Genomic DNA, 13,022 nt, shown 5'->3' with positions numbered 1-13,022 from the left:
TGATGAATACAGCTAATCTCTTTAGAATGTTTGCTAGGTTGAAGATGGAAAATGGAGCGGAGTTGGCAGATACTGTCTGGAGCACAGAAGAATCATAGGAGTTTTACAGCATAGAAGCAGGCCTCCTTTTCCTATCTACATCCCATTTGCTTACATTAGGTCTATATCCTTCCATGAGTTGCCTATTTCATTTCTAAATGCTTTTAAACCTAGTGATTGTATCTGACTCCCCCACCTCTTCTAGCTATGAGTTGCAGATATCAGCCACACTGTACGAAGAAAAGCTTCCCTTCCCCCCTCCCCCCCCCAATGCCCTCTAATGCTTCTTCATCCAACCTTAACCTATGTCGTCTTGGCTTTGATACCACCACCACAGGAAAAAAAGATTTTGACCATCTACCCAATTTTATACATTTATCAGGTCACTGCTCAGTCTCCTTCATACCAGGGAAAACAAAATACATAAAATTAACAAGTGTCACAGCACCAGTCTCTGTGGTGCACCACTGGTCATAGCCCTGTGATCAGAAAAACATCATTCTACCATTCCCTTTGTTTCCAATCACTAAGCCAATGTTGGAACCATTTAGGCAGCTTCCCTTGGATCCTATGTGTTAAAACATTTTGGCCTACCGTGTACAACCATGTCATATTTTTTACTGGTCTATATAAGCAATGCCTTTTTAGTTACCTTAAAAAAAACTCAATAAAGTTTATCAAGAAAGGATTTCCCTGCACAAACCCATGCTGAACATCATCTCTACAGGCTCTAATCTCATAGTGCCTCAACCCTGCACTTCCTGCTTCTATCTCTTACCTAAGATCCACAAACAGGACTGTCCTGATAGACTCATTGTTTCTGTCTGCTCCTGCCCCACCAAACTTATCACCTTGTGTCTGAAATCCTTCCTGTCCTTCTGTGTCCAATCTCTTCTCACCTATATATGGGACATCTCACATGTCCTCCACCATTCCAATTCCACACTCCCCAATGCCTCATCTTCACTATGGATGTCCAATCTTTATATACCTCCATACCCCATCAGGAAAGTATAAAAGCCCTTTATTTCTTTCTACACCAATTATTCAGCCCCACCACCTACAGTCTCATCTGCCTGGTTGAACTTGTTCTTACCTTAAACAACTTCTCTTTTGACTCCTGTCACTTTCTACAAATCAGAGGTGTAGCTCTAATCTCCAGCAATGTCCATTTTTTGTTGACTGTGTGAAACAATTCCTGTTCTAAACCTTCCCCGGTATTACTTCCAACACTTTTTCCATTACATTAATGACTGCATTGGTGCTGCTTCTTGCACCTGTGAAAAACTCATCAATTTTATCACCTTTACTAGCAACTTGGCACTGCTCTCAAATTCACATTTTTGACATTTCTCTCCATTTTCTAGATCTGTCTCCATCTCAAGAGACAAACTAGCCAGTAATATTTATTATATACCCACCACTATTTAGACCACACCTCTTCCTATTCTGTTCCTTGTAAACATTGCACTCCTTTCTCGTGCAAACACGAGGAAATCTGCAGATGCTGGAAATTCAAACATCACACACAAAATGCTGGTGGAACACAGCAGGTCTGGCAGCATCTATAGGAGAAGCACTGTCGACGTTTCGGGCCGAGACCCTTCGTCAGGACTAACTGAAAGGAGAGATACTAAGAGATTTGAAAGTAGTGGGGGGAGGGGGAAATGTGAAATGATAGGAGAAGACCGGAGGGGGTGGGATGAAGCTAAGAGCTGGAAAGGTGATTGGCAAAAGTGATACAGAGCTGGAGAAGGGAAAAGATCAAGGGACGGGAGGCCTCAGGAAAAAGAAAGGGGGAGGGGGATCACCAGAGGGAGATGGAGAACAGGCAGGGTGACGGGCAGAGAGAGAGAGAAAAAAAACAAACAACTAAATATGTTAGGGATGGGGTAAGAAGGGGAGGAGAGGCATTAACGGAAGTTAGAGAAGTCAATGTTCATGCCATCAGGTTGGAAGCTACCCAGCCAGTATATAAGGTGTTGTTCCACCAACCTGAGTGTGGATTCATCTTGACAGTAGAGGAGGCCATGGATAGACATAGCAGAATGGGAATGGGACATGGAATTAAGATGTGTGGCCACTGGGAGATCCTGCTTTCTCTGGCGGACCGAGCGTAGGTGTTCAGCAAAACGGTCTCCCAGTCTGCGTCGAGTCTCACCAATATATAAAAGGCCACACCGGGAGCACCGGACACAGTATACCACACCAGCCGACTCACAGGTGAAGTGTCACCTCACCTGGAAGGACTGTCTGGGGCCCTGAATGGTGGTGAGGGAGGAAGTGTAAGGGCAGGTGTAGCACTTGTTCCGCTTACAAGGGTAAGTGCCAGGAGGGAGATCGGTGGGAAGGGATGAGGGGGACGAGTGGACAAGGAAGCCATGTAGGGAGCGATCCCTGCGGAAAGCAGAAAGGGGGGGGAGGGAAGGATGTGCTTGGTAGTGAAATCTCATTGGAGGTGGCGGAAGTTACGGAGAATTATACATTGAACCTGGAGGCTGGTGGGGTGGTAGGTGAGGACAAGGGGAACCCTATCCAGAGTGGGGTGGCGAGCGGATGGGGTGAGGGCAGTCCTTTCTCACAGTTTCTTTATCTCCACTGCATCTGCCCTCAAGATGAGGCTTTCTGTTGAAGGACATCTAAGATGTTATTTTTCAGGACACTTGGCTTTCCTTCTGTCATGGTTTACAGAGTTCTGCCAACTATCATTCACTTCTCCTTTCTTCTCTACTGATTCCCATTCTCACCTGCTTTACTCACCTGAGTCCTGGTCTGGTAGTGCTTTGCGTTCCTGCTTATCTCCTTCCAGCAGCTGTCCCCCATCTTCACACTACCCTTACCCCGCCCTGCTCCGTCTGTTTCTTTTTTCTTTTTCCTCTCTCTCTCTCTTTGTCTGCCTCCGTCTACCATTCACCTGCCACAATCTTTCAACTCCACCCACAGTCATCTCCCTTACCTGAGGCACTATCTGCCTGGCATCTTACACTGCCTTTGGACTCCCAATCACCTCAGAGTCATCACTCACCACTCCCCTTCCTATCTCTATGATGGCCATCTGACTTCTCCACTCTCAGTCCTGATGCCAGATCTCGACTCCAAATGTCAACAGTTCCTTTCACAGATGCTGCTCAACCTGCTGAATTCCTCCAGCAGATTGTGTGTTACTCCAGATTACAAACACTGTAGTCCCTTGTGTCTCCATTCTTAAATTGTTCTTCCTTTTCCAAATGTATGTAGATTTTATCCCTTAGGATCTTCTCTATTTACCTACCACTGATATAAGGCTCACTGGCCTGTTACCTAGTTTATCCCTGATGTCCTTCTGAAAAAAAGAAGCAGCATAATCTTTTTGCCCTTTTCTGTGGATAATGAATAAGCAGCCATCTCTATCAGGTCCCCAGCTATCTCCTGCCTTGCTTCCTATTACATCAATCCACATTGCTTATTCAACTGTTATGCATCTATGATAACTAACACCTTTTCCTTCTTAATACTGACCTTCAGATAAGACACACAACCCTCCCTGAATTCCCTACCTTCCACATATTTATCCTTGACAAATATAGATGAGAAGTATTGATTTAGAATGAAATGCTCTCTTTGAAATGCATGAGATTTTGAGGAAGTTTGATACGGTAAAAGTGTAGTTTTTCCACTGGTGGGAAGGTCTGGAACCAGGGAATAGGAGTCAACCACAAGAGAAGTGAGGAGGAGTTTCTCCTCTGAAGTGCTATGAATCTTTAGAATTCTCATACCAGCGAGCTGAGAGCGCTGAGCATTTTGGCATTTTTAAGGCTGAGTTAGTTTTCAGAATGGGTGAGAATTAAAGGATAGTACAGCACCTGTGATCAGTGATCACCGATCGAGGTTCCATTCTTGCTGCTGTCTGCAAGGAGTACATTCTCCCTGGGAGCTCATGGGTTTCTCCAGGTGCTCCAGTTTCCTCCCACCTTCCAAAAACATACAGTTAGGGTTAGTGAGTTATGGACATGCTATGTTGGTAACGGAAGCATGGTGACACTTGTGGGCTGCCCAGAATAATCCTTGTTAATTTGATTTGATCCAATATGGCACATTTCACTGTATGTTTCTATGTATATCTGCAGATTCACTTAAAAAAACTGTTCATCATTTGGGAGTTTTGCCAGTGTAAGATAATGAAGTGCATTGTGTAAAAGTCAGTCTTTTGTAGTCAGTGCCTTTCTACAGTATAAAATAGACACACCACAGATGGAGAATTTCAAAGAAATAGTCAATAGCTTATTCAGACACACCTTCATCCCGTAACTGAGACGTGAGGATTAGTCACTCACTGACAACAGTGATGGTTACACGATCGAAGTAATAACAAATACACCACTTTAATCATTCATTTCTCCTTTGACCTTGAAAGTTCCTTCAATGCTTTGGGTAACATCGGTTCTCTAGGGCCATCAGCATTCCAAAAGGTCTCTTGCCTTAAGTATAATGTGTCAGATTTCATATTGGGATTCTGCATTTGTCTGATCAGTGATACAGAGAGATGCAATTTACTTTTTCTATTAATAGGATTAGACCATCTGCTGCAAGGCAGGTGTGGAATATCAGTTTCATTTGGAGGTGAAGAACTCTAATTGTGTTTATGAAATGCTTGCAGAAATGTAATGCTCAAATCAACCAAGTATTATCCATATGTATCTAATTTCAGAAGTGTCTGTTGTGTTTCTTAAGTTATCTATTACAAATATTAATCTGTGAAAAAGCATATATAATAGAAATAGCAAGCTACATAGTAAGATTGGTCTTACATAGCCCCAGTAATTCTTCAGAAATAAAATTGACACCAGAAGCATGCATGGTTTCTGGTGACCTTAGCATTTTACTTATGCACTACTAAACTTCAGCTATTCATGATATTATGTCAACATTTTGAACTGAATTGTTTGTAGTATATTAAATAATTATATTTCTATAACACCTTTCATGACCCCTGACTTTCCCAAGGTATTTAGTGTCATTTGAATAATTTTGACATAGTCAGTTTTGGGAAATGAGGCAACTGATTTTGTCAAAGCAATCACTCACAAATAATAATAATCCACATTTTGTATGGAAATGTCCAGAGACCTCCCCTTAACTGCTGCTGTTTGTCCAAAAGACTAACAGCTTAGAAATATCAGTGCAAATGTGGATGTCTGAAAGTTACACTATAGCTTTGCTGAATATTCTTGTTGTGTATTTAATAGAAACATAGAAAACCTACAGCACAATACAGGCCATTCGGCCCACAAAGCTGTGCCAAACATGTCCTTACCATAGAAATTACCTAGGGTTACCCAAAGCCTTCTATTTTTCTAAGCTCCATGTACCTGTCCAGGAGTCTCTTAAAAGACCCTATCATATCTGCTTGCACCACAGTCAACGGCAGCCCATTCCACGCACTCATCACTCTCTGCATAAAAACTTACCCCTGATGTCTCTTTTGTACCTACTTCCAAGCACCTTAAAACTGTGCCCTCTCATGCTAGTCATTTCAGCCCTGGGAAAAAGCCTCTGACTATCCACACAATCAATGCTTCTCATCATCTTATACACCTCTATCAGGTCACCTCTCATCCTCCATCGCTCCAAGGAAAAAAGGCCAAGCTCACTCAACCTGTTCTCATAAAGCATGCTCCCCAATCCAGGCAACATCCTTGTAAATCTCCTCTGCACCCTTTCTATAGTTTCCACATCCTTCCTTTAGTGAGGTGACCAGAACTGAGCACAGTACTCCAAGTGGGGTCTGACCAGGGTCCTATATAGCTGCAGCATTACCTCTCAGCTCCTAAACTTAATCCCACGATCAATAAAGGTCAATGCACCATATGCTTTCTTAACCACAGAGTCAACCTGCACAGCAGCCTTGAGTGTCCTATGGACTCGGACCCCAAGATTCCTCTGATCCTCCACACTGCCAAGAGTCTTACTATTAATACTATATTCTACCATCTGTTTTGACCTACCAAAATTAACCACCTCACATTTAATCTGGGTTGAACTCCATCTGCCACTTCTCAGCCCAGTTTTGCATCCTATCAATGTCCTGCTGTAACCTCTGACAGCCCTCCACACTATCCACAGCACCCCCAACCTTTGTGTCATCAGCAAAGTTACTAACCATCCCCCCCCCACTTCCTCAATCAGGTCATTTATAAAAATCACGAAGAGTAGGGGTCCCGGAACAGATTCCTGAGGCACACCACTGGTCACTAACCTCCATGCAGAATATGACCCGTCTACAACCACTCTTTGCCTTCTGTGGACAAGCCAGTTCTGGATCCACAAAGCAATGTCCCCTTGGATCCCATGCCTCCTTACTTTCTCAATCAGCCTTGCATTGGGTACCTTGTCAAATGCCTTGCTAAAATCTATATGCACTACATCTACTTCTCTACCTTCATCAATATCTTCTGTCTTGAGGCAGAAAAAGGACAAAATTCACCGGTTTAGAAATAGTGAGAATGGGTGATAATAAATTTTTTTAAAGCAGGCTACGTTGGAAAGATAATTGCATTCGATTCCACAACGGAAAACTAGATATTGTATACTAAATGAACTGAGCAGTCATATGAAATGAAATAATGCAAAGCAGGTGCCAGTGTTGCTGAGTGTAATAGGTGGAAAGGCATACAGTTTGCTGTTTAGCTATTCCAGCCAAACCAGCCAAAATTAGCTTTGCTGATATCATAGAAGTAATACAAGAACATTAACAACTGAACCATTGTTGATTGCAGAATACCTTACATTTCATCGGCAGAATCAAAAGGAGGGGGAGTCTCCTTCAGCTTACGTGGCTGAACTGAAGGAACTGTCCAGTCATTACCAGTTTAGTAATGCACATAATGATGCACTGAGAGATCATTTAGTTTGTGGAATCTTACAAGAAAGCATTTAAAAATGGTTGCTAACTGAAGCACTGCTCACATTTAAATCATTGTATCAATGGAAACAGCAGACAGAGACGCAATTAAGTTGCAGTCAGGAATGATAGTGTGAGCAAAATTGCAACGTCTGAATGGAAACTGGCCTGGCCAAACAAATCGTGTTACCATTGTGGCAAGGGCTCACAGACACCAGAACAATGCAGGTTTAAAGGCGAAACTTGCTGAAAATGCAGCGAAGTATGAAATCTCGGACTGCAGTGGTTCAAGAAGGCGGCTTAACACACCTTCTTAAGGGCAGCTAGGGATGGAAAATAAATGCTGGCTTAGCTGCCAACGCCCACATCCCATAAATGAATAACTAAAAGAAAACATACAATGAGCATTTTAGGCAGACAAAAATAAATGGACTGCACAGGGAAGAGACAAAGATTTTAAAAAAAACAATTAGCAGTTTCAAAAAGAGCACTAATCTGCATCCTGTTGATAAAAAGTCTGATAATGATGAGAGTGACACAGGACATAAGGTTGAAAGAGTACAGAGAAAATTTACAAGGATATTGTCAGGTCTGGAAGATCTGAATTATAAGGAAAGTTTGAATAGGTTAGGACTTTATTCCTTAGAACATAGAAGATTTAAAGGAGATTTGATGGAGATATCCAAAATTATGAGGGGTTTAGATAGGGCAAACAAGCAGGCTTTTTCCACCGAGGTTGGGTGGGATGGCAACCGGAGGTGATGGGTTAAGGGTGGAAGGTGAAAGGTCTGAGGGAACATGAAGGAAAACATCTTCAACACAAGTAGTGCATGTGAGCACTCAGAGGGTTTTATCCTGATTAAAAGCTTATTTTTGGAGTAGGATGTGCATCTGCACTGGCAAGAATCTATGGAACAGGTGCTGCAAGACTGCCCAGGCACTCAGTGTTACCTGAATGACGTCATTGTTACCAGTGAGGATGACAAAGTACAGCTCCAAAATCTCAAGACAGTGTTATAAAGATTAGAAGATTATGGGCTCAGAACACGATGCAACAAGTGTGAGTTATTTAAACCAAGCATCACTTACTGTGGTTACACCATTAACGTACAAGGTTTACTAAAGTGTGCTGAGAAAATTCAAGCAGTGAATTTCCCCAAGGTCAATGGATGTGTCACAGTTGTGGTCCTTTTTAGTATTTGTCAATTACTATAACAGGTTCTTGCCAAACCTGGCCATTGTGCTTCACCCCTTGAATTCATTACTACAGATCCAGAAGAAATGGCAACAGACAAAAGAGTGTTAGGTGGCTTTCAAAAAGGTCAGACACAGTACTCACATATTATGATCCACATCATCCAGTGAAGCTTGCCTGTGACTCGCCTGCTTATGGTATAGATGCAGTCATGTCACATATCATAAGTGATGAAAGTGAACACCCCAGAGCCTTTGCATCGTGCTCCCTTAACACTACAAAGAAAATATTATGCACAGATTAACAGAGAGGTCTTGAGTCTTGTTTGGAGTGGAAAACCTTTCAACTTGTTAGGAAGAATTTGCCTGGGGATAACTCATTCTTTACTGTGGTGGTATAATGTCATATGCCATTCATGCACTTTTACATAAAACCCAAAGTGAATTATGTGAACAACAAAGAATGTTAATCAAATAATATATTTACAATAATACTTAAATATTACTGAAATATTAAATACACAACATCCCTCCCTGCTTAGCTATAAACTCTAACTCAATATAGAATGCATCTCAACACAATTATGTAACATATTGCTTTCAAGTCATCAAGTCATTTTATATATATATATGTATATATGCAACACACGCAAAATGCTGGTGGAACACAGCAGGCCTCGTCAGGTCTCGGCCCGAAACGTCAACAGCGCTTCTCCCTATAGATGCTGCCTGGCCTGCTGCGTTCCACCAGCATTTTGTGTGTGTTGCTTGGATTTCCAGCATCTGCAGATTTCCTCGTGTTTGCCTTATTTATATATATATAATATGTGTGTGTGTATATATACAAGTATGTATATAGATATATACACACACAGTATACTGTATGATGTAATACAACTACTATATAGACATCTACTGCATAGAAAATTTTAAATTGTCCCATTCAGGCCTAAAGGTGCATAAGTATTCACTCGAACTTCAAGTCAGTATTTAGTAGATGCACCTTAGATAGCAATTACGGCCCTTGAGTCTGTGTAGATAGGTCTCTATCAGCTTTGCACATCTGGACACTGCAATTTTTCCCCATTCTTCTTTACAAAACTGATCAAGTTCTGTCCAATAGCATGGTGATTGTAAGTGAATAGCCCTTTTCAAATCCAGCCACAAATTCTCAATGGGATTAAGGTATGGACTCTGACTTGGCCACTCTAGACATAACTTTGTTGTCTTTAAACACTCCTCTGTATCTCATTTTTCTGTGACCATGTGGATTTCCTCTGTGTGCTCCAGTTTCCTCTCACATCCTAAAGACATACGGGTTAGGGATAGTAAATCGTGGGCACGTTATGTTAGCACTATAAATGTGCAACACTTGCAGGCTGTCTCCAGCACCTTCTGTGTTGGATGTTGACACAAATAACTGTATGTTTCATTATTTGATGTACATGTGATAAATAAAGCTAACCTCCAGTCTTTGCTGTTGACACTGCTGGACCAAACAGGTTTTGGTGATTAAAAGTGTGGATGAAGTCAGAAGGGATAACATATACAAACAGCAAATAAAGTTGATTAATGACAGTAGAGGGAAATAAAGCATTTGCTTTACAGGTAGCTCAGTAAGGAAAGGTGAAATCAAATAGAGGCCTGATGTCTGTGTCTAAGAGTCCGGGGCCAGGACTGGAGACCCGGAGGCAGCTATCTATGTGTGTGAGTGGGTGGGTGGATGAGGAGGGTTGGAGCAGGTCCTGCTTTCTTGTTATTGTCTTGCTTTGGTTTTGTTGTTGTTGCTGCATGTGTTGTTCTGCTGAACATTGTGGGCATGCGATGTTGGCATAGGAAGTGTGACAATGTTTGCAGGCTGCCTCAGCACATTCTTGGGTTGTGTTGGTTGTTGATGCAATCAACGCATTTCGATGTACCTGTGATAGATGAGTCTGAATCTGCATCTGAATCAGAAGGTAGAGAAGGTTTCCATGGATCATAAACTCCATCATGGCCAATTTGGCAGAATATTAATGCATAATAAACATTAGTTGTATCTTCAGTTCACTGTTTTTTTTTACCAATCACTGAAAGCATTTGTTTGTTTTGCAGATCTATGCAAGATGTGGAAAATGTTCAACTCTCACAATCCAGTGTTGGTGATTCTAGTCAACATTACAGAAGCTCTCCTAGCAACCAGTCATCTTCCAGTGATCCAGGACCAAGTGGCAGTAGTCATTGGAGGCAACAGTCTGGATATGATGGGTATGTAAAACTTACGAATTTATTTACAGAATGCTGAGCTCACTCTCCCAGATTCCACCACTGTACGTTAGAGATGGATGTCGAACATCTCAAGCATAACTTAAGCGAAAAGAATCTTTGGTAACATTACCACCTCATTAATGATTAGACGATTATATCAAGTATGGCAACCCATTAAAATTTAAACGATTATATTTTCTGGAAAATAGCTACAACTGAGAAAGTGTTAAAACTACATCAGTTTAAAATAAATACAAAACATTCTGCAGATGTTGGGAAACAAAATAACACATACAAAATGCTGGAGGAACTTAGCAGGTCAGACAGTATCAATCGAAAAGAATAAGCCTTTGATATTTTGGGCCAAGACCCTTCAACAGGGCCTGATGAAGGGATCTTAGCCCGGAATGTTAAATGTTTATTCCTTTCCATAGATGCTGCCTACCTGTTCAGTTTGTCCAGCATTTGGTATGTGTTATTCCAGTTTAAAATAACTTGTTATTCTGTAACACAAGATGGGGCTTCAGTGAATCAAATGTACTTCAGGAGAGGGAACTTTAAATAAAGTTGACATTGGTCGTCATGAATGAGTTGGGCCAGAGGGTCTGCTTCCATGTGGAATAATTATGAATCTCTGATGAATGCCCTGTGCTTAGGCTACATATTCAGAGATGGACAGGGTGTTTTTTGATTGATTTCAGGAAAATACTTGAGATTTCTTTATTACTATAGGTAGATAAGTAAGTATTGTCATTACTTATTTTGTGCATTTAATTTGAAAGAGCAATCCTTTACTGCTAATCTAATTGAAGTGTGCTTTATATTATAGTGCAGACCAAGAAATATTCCTGGTAATTGAGAATGATTCTTTGTATGGAAACTTTATGATGTTCAATAGTTTGAAAGGAGATTTAGCTTGCTCTGTGAGTTGTCAAATCTAGTGTTCAATAAACATATCTTTTGAAATTATATATGCCAGAACACGCTGGAAGATGCTTCTTGCTAGTTTGACTTAAAAGCAAAGCATGAATCTACTCCAAGCCTATTTTCCTAAAAATGAGAGCTTATTATAATCAAAGAATCCTTCTTAGCAAGCAGAGAATTTTTTGAAAAGCTCTACTTTAAAGTTGGTCATAGATAGTCATAGAGAAATACTGCATGGATTCAGGCCATTCGGCTCAGTGAGTCCATGCTGACCACTGGTAGTCTTAATATCCTGCATTTGGACCACATCCCTATAACCCCTGTCCGGTCATGTACCTATTCAAATATACCTGCCTGAACCTCTTCATCCATATACTCACCAGCCCCTACATGACAAGATTTCCCTTCTGGTCCCTTTAAAATTTTTCCCTTCTCAACCTCAATCTATGTCTCCTAATTCTGTTAACATCCATGCCTTGTATAATTTTAAATGTGTCTATAAGGTTGTCCCTCATTCTCCTGCATTCCAAGAAAAATCAACTTAGCCTGGTCAACCTCTCTTTGTAATTCTGACAAAATCCTTGTGAGTATTTTTGTACTCTTCCCAGTTTAATCACATCTTTCCAAAATCAAGGTGACCAAAGCTATACACGGTTCTCCAAGTGTGGCCTCACCAACAACTTATGCAATTGCTGTGTCCCAGATCCTATTCTCAGTGCTCTGACTGATGAAGGCCAGATTGCTAACTGCCTTTTCATCACCATGTCTGTCTGTGACTCTGCTTTCAACAATCTATGCACTTACACTCCTAGGTTATCTGTTCCATTACACTCCTACCATCCATAGTACAAGGTCTACATATTGGTCATACAGAAAGCATGTCCTTCAGCCCAAATATTCTTAACAACGATTAAGCACCCCCTCCTCCCATTTTAACAATTATTCTATTTTATACATGTTAATTTACATCAACTCTAGCTAATCTTTAAAGATGGGATTTCTCTTCATGAACAGGTATGGTCACTGCAGATGTACGGCACACATTACAAAGAGTTCATTCAAAACTATGGGTGAAAGTCGTGCATCTAACAGACACTCTGCTGCACTGTATCAGTGATCTAGGTTCAATCCAGGCCTCGGGTGCTACCTGTGTGGAGTTTGCAGGCTTTCTCTCTTGTGCTCGCATTTCCTCATACATACTGAAAATGGGTGGTTGGTAGATTAATTTGCTACCATAAATTTCTCCGAGAGTTTAGTGGGGTGTCAGAAGCATCGGAGTTGATGAAAATAGATATAAAAATTAAAACACTACAATATAGTACAGGCCCTTCAGCCCATGATGTTGTACTGACCTTTTAATCAACAATGAATAAGTTGGACTATTTAACAATGAATTATTTTTGACCAGTTATAAACAAGCTACTTATTTGTGACAAATTATTAATGCCTACATATATTTATGCAGTTACACATACCATCGAACTCTTCCTTAAAATTCTTAGATCACTTGCTAAAGCATTCCACAATATCTACAGTTACCTCATCAACTGATAGTTCATTTTTCTATTTCTAAAAATTTACACAAAACAAATGAGTAAGTTAACTCTGTAAATATTTAGACCATACTTGTAACAACCATTGGCTTTTTCAATATCACCCTCAGATTCATAAATCTGTATCGAAGGAGTATAAAATATGTGGGGGTTGAATATGTTACATCTGCTCAGAACAAAAACAA

At 40.9% G+C, this 13,022-nt stretch overlaps 1 protein-coding gene across 3 annotated transcripts in view; it reads left to right on the top strand.

Annotated features, from left to right (window-relative positions):
- The window catches only part of sipa1l2 (signal induced proliferation associated 1 like 2), a 511,308-nt gene that overhangs the window by 416,577 nt on the left and 81,709 nt on the right, over nucleotides 1-13,022 (top strand). For all 3 annotated transcript variants that reach the window (XM_073056679.1, XM_073056680.1, XM_073056678.1), the window contains one exon: nucleotides 10,208-10,360. In XM_073056679.1, the coding sequence (XP_072912780.1) occupies nucleotides 10,208-10,360 (153 nt within the window). The remainder of the gene's footprint in view (nucleotides 1-10,207; nucleotides 10,361-13,022) is intronic.

The sequence above is a fragment of the Hemitrygon akajei genome, chromosome 9 (genome assembly GCF_048418815.1).
Source record: "Hemitrygon akajei chromosome 9, sHemAka1.3, whole genome shotgun sequence".
Lineage (NCBI taxonomy): Eukaryota > Metazoa > Chordata > Chondrichthyes > Myliobatiformes > Dasyatidae > Hemitrygon > Hemitrygon akajei.
This window is presented reverse-complemented; position numbering and strand designations above follow the sequence as displayed.